The sequence below is a fragment of the Maniola hyperantus genome, chromosome 18 (genome assembly GCF_902806685.2).
Source record: "Maniola hyperantus chromosome 18, iAphHyp1.2, whole genome shotgun sequence".
NCBI lineage: Eukaryota > Metazoa > Arthropoda > Insecta > Lepidoptera > Nymphalidae > Maniola > Maniola hyperantus.
The window spans coordinates 855,693-862,719 of record NC_048553.1 but is presented as its reverse complement, the minus strand read 5'-3'; the positions used below and the strand labels follow the sequence as shown (position 1 = coordinate 862,719).

The 7,027-nt window shown below is 37.5% G+C and overlaps 1 protein-coding gene across 8 annotated transcripts in view; it reads right to left on the bottom strand.

Annotated features, from left to right (window-relative positions):
• Positions 1-2,099: 2,099 nt before the first annotated feature.
• Positions 2,100-7,027, bottom strand: part of LOC117990620 (AMP deaminase 2-like) — a 49,602-nt gene continuing 44,674 nt past the window's right edge. For 6 of the 8 annotated variants that reach the window (XM_034978076.2, XM_069504597.1, XM_034978078.2 and 3 more), the window contains one exon: positions 2,101-2,423. In XM_034978076.2, the coding sequence (XP_034833967.1) occupies positions 2,304-2,423 (120 nt within the window). In that variant the 3' untranslated portion in view covers positions 2,101-2,303. Of the gene's footprint in view, positions 2,424-6,293; positions 6,389-7,027 lie in introns of all 8 variants that reach the window. The other 2 variants (XR_011237802.1, XM_034978079.2) reach the window with 2 other exon arrangements.

Genomic DNA, 7,027 nt, shown 5'->3' with positions numbered 1-7,027 from the left:
TTACTTAGTTATCCATTTTTTTTGTGGTGGGAACTAAAAATTGGTCATGTCCTACCTACCTATTCATTCTTCTCAGTATTTATTTACATTTACCACAAAAACATTATGATGATCACACAGATAAGTTGTCAAATTGAAATGCAAGCTTGTCAAATACTTGCAGGCGCGCTGCCATTTTAATTGTAAACACTTTGCTCATTGAACATTACGTAGTCGCCCCACCGTCATTTTGAGACAATAAAAGTGAATGCGGCGGTACGAGGAGATTATTATTCGTGTGGCTCTTGCCGAGGGCACTTCTCAGTGGATACTATGTGTATCGTACTGTAGGTTTTATTATTATCATTGTTGTTGTGACCTAATGTGGTTTCAGTTGTTAAAGGTTCAGTACTAGGTTGTGGAAAGTGACGTGATTGTGTGAATGATGGTATAATGTGTGTTGAATAGCTGTTTATCTGGTAAGTCCTTCTTGTATCGTTCCAATTTGTATTAGACAAACGTGATTGTTGTAGTTGAAGTTAATTGAACTAAGTGTGGTGTGCTAGGTTAGCTGGTTGGTCTGGGGCCGGTATGGGGATGGTTGGAGCCGGTCGCTAGGTAGGGACTTAGCTAGTGTTAGTTAGCGATGTCTAGTCTCATAAGAGACATTTTATCATGACTCATTATTGACGGTAGGTTAATAGTTAAGGGTAGTCTGTGATATCTCTCGTAGTGTGCAAGAATAATGTTAGTATGCCCACGAAGGCTCGGTTAATCTAAAGGTTGTAATCCTGACGTATCCGGTTAACCATTACCTAAGGTTACTTTTGGTGGTTTAGTCTTCAATCTCGATCATAATAACATACTTCTGGTGGTGACGAGCCTATATACTTAAATGCCTTTATTGATGTAATATTTTTGTTGTTATGGAAAGAGGTTCCATCCAACTAATAGATATGCAAATTCTAGTCAATGAATTACGTGAATCGGCTTAGAATTAGCCTACCCCAAAAATACAGAATTTAGGCCGAGATCTATGCACTTCGACTTTGCTCAAACTTAAGATTGAGTTATAAAACGAGACAGATGTTTTTGTGAGAGATCTGAGAAATAAGTTTGTATACTCGTTTTATTAACTCGACTTAAGTCTAAGCAAAGTCAGAGTGCGCTCTATAGAGTAAGTACTTAGAACTATCATCATCATTATCGCCATCAACCCATTGCCATCAGCCCACTATTGAGCACGGGCCTCTTCCCAGAATGAGAAGGGTTTAAGCCGTAGTCCACCACGCTGGCCAAGAGCGGATTGGCAGACTTAACACACCTTTGAGAACGTTATGGAGAACTCTCAGGCATGAAGGTTTGCTCACGATGTTTTCCTTCACCATTAAAGCAAATGCCTAGGTTATAAATATTTAATTGCTTAAAATTTTAAAAGGATTAGGTAACTCTGAATAGCTAGAGGTGCATGCCCGGGATCGAACCCCGACCTCCCGAATAGAAGGCGGACGTCTTAAACCACTTAGATGTCTAGGCTGTCGCGGCTTTTTAACCAACCTCCAAAAAGGAGGATTGAGGAGTTGGATCCAGAAATTTTTATAGGACCACCACGGAAACATCCTCTGTTAATTTAAAAAAAAATTGCAAATCGGTCCAGCAACCTCGAAAAAATCGATGTAAGTACTTACATACATTTAAAAAAACCGGGCCGAATTGAGAACCACCTCCATTTTGGAAGTTGGTTAAAAATACTAATCATTTGTTCGAAACACTTTTTAATTTTTTTTTGTGATGTGACCACAAATTCACGGTTTTCAGATTTTTCCCCTAATGTCTGCTATAAGACCTGCCAAATTTCATGATTCTAGGTCAACGGGAAGTACCTTTCTTTCAACGGGAAGTTTCTTGACAGACAGACAACAAAGTGGTCCTATAACGGTTTCGTTTTTCCTTTTGAGGTACGGAACCCTAAAAATAATTGTCAAATGAGCTCGGTGGCTGTCAGAGGCAAGAGTAGATATTCCTTGCCACTTGACCCCATGGGGTGATTTCGTGATGGGACCATGCATGGTCCCATCACGAAAGGTAAATTAAATAAAAGATTTGTTAATTTCCATAATTAATTTATTTTTCAAGTCATAAGTACAAATAAATTTTGTATTGAAGACACATTAAAAACATATCTAAGAATAGTAGGTACATATAAAAGAGTCGCACTGTAAATTACAGATTGTAACGGTCGCTGTGGACCGAGTTGCCGGACGATTAGTCACTAGTCGACCGTACGTAATTGGTCTGCCTCCAATTTGTAGAACTAGGTAATACTATACAAGTGAAGGTCGCTTCAGGCTGACGATGGGCGCGTTGAAGTTGGGCGGAGGGGGAGTGACCGGGGGGGCGGGGGGTGCGGGGCAGGTCTGCAGCAGGGAGAATCCGTGGCGAGCCTGGAATGTTCACACTTGTCAGAACCCCTAGCCGCAGAATGAGGTACAGCACTCACTCTGTTAAATAATCTAAATATATAAAAGAAAAAAGGTGACTGACTGACTGACTGACTGATCTATCAACGCACAGCTCAAACTACTGGACGGAGCGAAAATGTGGCATGCAGATAGCCATCAAGACGTAGGCAACCGATAAGAAAGGATTTTTGAAAATTCAACCCCAAAGGGGGTGAAATAGGGATTTGAAATTTGTGTAGTCCACGCGGACGAAGTCGCGAGCATAAGCTAGTCCCATACAAACGGTAGAACCAAAAATCTCAGTGCAGGGCATCAACCATTTTGAGTTACCAACCAATAACGAACATGTTTTCAAAAACATTCGAAATTCAATTAGAAAACATACAGTCCGTGACAGGTGGAGATGGCAATCGGGGGGAGGCTTCGCACACCCGCGCTCGCCCGCACCGTTAGCGAAGGCGCCGTGCGGGACGTTCCCTTCCCGATTGTCATCTCGACCTGTCGCGTACAATATGCGTAGGTATTGTGGTTGGTGCCTCAAAATGGTTAGCGCCCACTCAGATTTTTGTCTCTATCACAGTATTTTGTATGGGATTACGTATAACAGAGAGGGCGCTACTTATACCAATTTCATTCCGCGGATAGGGTATACCTTACCTATCTACGTACTTATGAGAGAAGAGAGAACTGGGGCAGATTCTCTTGTAAACATTTTCTAAACTAAACTAAATTAACAGGTCTAAATCTAAGGCTATCCTTTTCCGCAAGCAACATTATGAAAGGGATTGCAATAGATATAGCCGTGCCAGTTTTAGTTTAGTTAAGAGATTGTGCACAACGGAATTAGCCACATTTGTCCATCCATAACTAACTAGCCTGCAACATCGACAATGGTACTGATTCGGTCGGACAAACATCTCTATACTAAATTGACAGCTCCAAAAGCATTGCGTTATATTAAATCTCTAAAAGTAAAGTCAGAAAGTATTTTTGAGGTGAAAAATTCTACGCGTGTTTTTCGATTTTGGGATTGCTGTTCGACCTTAGAGTTATCGTCGAAAAATTGGGATTTTATAAAAACTGGTGTTTCAAAAAGCTACGAAAGTAGGACCAAGTCCAAACTAAAAAGCTTGGTACGTCGTACCTACCTACAGTTTAGCATTATTGTTTCACTTTTATTTATTTCTTTTTAAAATGGTGTATAATCTAAATATATAAAAGGAAACGGTAACTGACTGACTGACTGACTGACTGGCTGATCTATCAACGCACAGCTTAAACTACTGGACGGATCGGGCAGAAATTTGGCATGCAGATAGCTTTTATGACGTAGGCATCCGCTAAGAAAGGATTTCTGAAAATTCAACCCCCAAGGGGGTGAAACATGGGTTTGAAATTTGTGTAGTCCACGCGGACGAAGTTGCGAGCATAAGCTAGTTCAGCATAATATGGTACCTATTTCATTTCATTTCATTATTTTTAGAAACATTCATCTTCATCATCATCATTAACCCATCGCCGCGCCGGCTTGCTATACTGAGTACGGTCTCCTCTCAGAACGAGAAGTCCACCACGCTGAGCAAGTGCGGATTGTCATACTTCACACACCATTAAGAACATTATGGAGAACTCTCAGGTATGCCGGTTTCCACTTTCCTCGCGATGTTTTCCTTTACCATTAAAGCAAGGTGATATAACGCTATAAAGTTAAAGACATTAGTTTTTTTGGCGATAACTCAAACACTATTTTTCTAGATATTACGTACCTACTTACTTACCTAGGACGGGAAAGATAAAGCAGACGGCAGACTACCGAGTATAGGTACAAACTAAGTTAAGTATAGGTACAAATTAAGTTTGTATGTACCTATTACAAACTTAAATTATTTTCAAATGTATGGAATTTTACTAACATACATTTTTTTTTAAATTGTATACTAAGGACTCTCATCTGGTAGTGGTGTGAGAACAAGACCGTTGGGGACTTGGGGTGTAGAGCCGGATGACACATGTAAGTTATTTATGTACAGCGCCATCTAGGTTAAAGTACCTAAGTAACTTAAGTGTGACTAAAATTGAAATAACTGAATTTTTCTCAAATAAGTAGGTAAGTAGGAATTTTTTGTTAGCACCTGTAATTTAGTGTAGAGAATGTGACTAATTCTGTTGTACAAAATCTGTAAACAAAATTTACCTTATTAGTTTTCCAGTACCTATACTTTTGCAACCGAATCACAATCATTACTTGAGTAGGTAGGTACCTACCTGATAGTTAAGCTAGGTAAAATAAAATAAAAATTGTTTACAAAAAGTGTAAGGTTATTTTTCTATCAAAATTGTTCAAAATTAATTTTAGTAAATGTATGTACCTACTAACTTATTAAGTATACAAGTTTTATTATAAGTAGGTAATGTGGCTAATTCCTTTGTACACAATCTCTAAACTAAACTAAAATATCACGTCTAAATCTATTGCTATCCCTTTCATAATGTTGCTTGCGGAAAAGGAAAGCACTAGATTTAGACCTGTTAATTTAGTTTAGTTTAGAGATTGTGTACTAGAGAATCGGCCCCATTGATTATTTTGTAACTTACCTAAATCCATTCCCAAAAGCACACCAAAAAGCAGGCAAAATGTTTAGAAAATTCGAAAAACACTGTAAAATTAGCTGACAAAGAGACAAATTAGACACACAAACACGTGTTTTACTGATGAAATTAGTGAAGTAGGTATAATTATTAATGATTCCACTTAATCTTTAAAATTTTATATTTTTCTTTCAACAGAATATGGTGTTCACGGAATAACTCAACATTTATTGTAAAGCATTTCGTCATAGATGAATGCTTCGCATTTTTACACTAACCATTTGAACCATTAAAATTCTGCATCCATTTTCATGCATTGAAACAACTACATACCTATACCTACGTATTACGCATTAGATTGGTCATCAAAATGAACATGTCATTTTGGCTAGGTAGGTAATTCTGTTGTACACACTCTAAACTAATCTATACCTATTATGCACCGCGGAAAAGGACGACTCTAAATTTAGCATAAGATTTAGAGATTTAGAGATAATTTATCTAGGTACAGTGGAAACGCGATTAACCGGACTAATAATTGTTGTCGTTAGGGATTCGGATAATCGAAAATCCGAATAATCGAATTTATGAAGAAAAGCGGGGGTTGTGTATATTACCTATGTAGTTCAATATGATAGTATTTTCAATTTTCAAAGTAAGATAACTAATAACTACCAAGTGGGATATCGTATGAAAGGGCATTGCCTGTACATTCTAAAACAGATTTTTATTTATTTTTATGCATAATAGCTTTTGATTTATTGTACAAAATGGCGGAAAAAAATACCCGAGTATGGAACCCTCGGTGCGCGAGTTTGACTTGCACTTGGCCGAACAATTTTCGGTCCGGATAATCACGAATCCGTATAATTGAGGGCCGGATTTCTACTGTACTAGTTTAGTTTAGAGACTGTTTACAACAGTATTAGTTAGCCACACTGGTCACCAAGTTAGGTATAAGCGAAGGCAACGCACAATTTTATGTTCAGAATGTATGAACCTTTTAATGCATAGTAGGTAGGTATCTAGGTATTTATGGTCATTTTACTGTAACATCATTGTAATACTTTTGTCAAAATTGTAGGTGGCGATAGTATTAGGATTCTTTTATTTTAAATCTGATTCGTATAATTAAATAGATACATATAAACATTTCAATCTTTTTAGCGCTTACTGATAAAGTTGCTGATATTCAAATCCAACAATTTAGGGGCATGCGAATAATGATCTATAGAGTCTAGATATGAAGTCTTAGGTACCTACCACATCAAAAACATAAGTTGATTGTTTTCCATGAGTAGACAAAAGTATTATCCATGTATACCTTATGGAGGCATGGGCGAGCCACTCCGCTTTATCTATTACCATAAAAATATATCATTCATTAGGAATACTTCGTAGAACTTAAATTAGGTAAACTCTCTATAATAAATTTCAAGGCACCGACCACTTTCTTTCGTTAGTTTGCGTTAAAATGGAATAGAGAGAGTACCCATAGAGAGAATATGCTGTATAAAAACATAATATGTATCAACAAACAGTAGAAATTGTAACATTTTTAGTACAAGTCCTGCAAATTGCTATTGCGCTTGAACCATGTCTCATTAACATCAAAATGACGTCATTTTGACGTCAGCTGAAATAAAAATATATCATCAGCTCGAAACTTCAGTCCAGTGCTGACGTCACTATAATGGCGGCCACGCGCGTTAGTAATTTGCGGGACTTATAGGATGCTACAATTTTCTAAATAAAAATTTGCTTAATTTATTTATTTATCAGTAGTGCTAATTCAGTTGTCTAAAATCTCTAAACTAAATTTACTTAGTATTGACAGCTCTAAAATTAATACCATCGTTTTCACGATGTTCAATGCGTAAAAGGATGGCACTGCGTAGGTACCTATAGTACGTACCTACCTACTTATTTTCAAATTAGTATAGAAATTGAGTTCAAGAGAATTAGCCTTGTATGCTTGTATGTTTAGCTTTACCAAG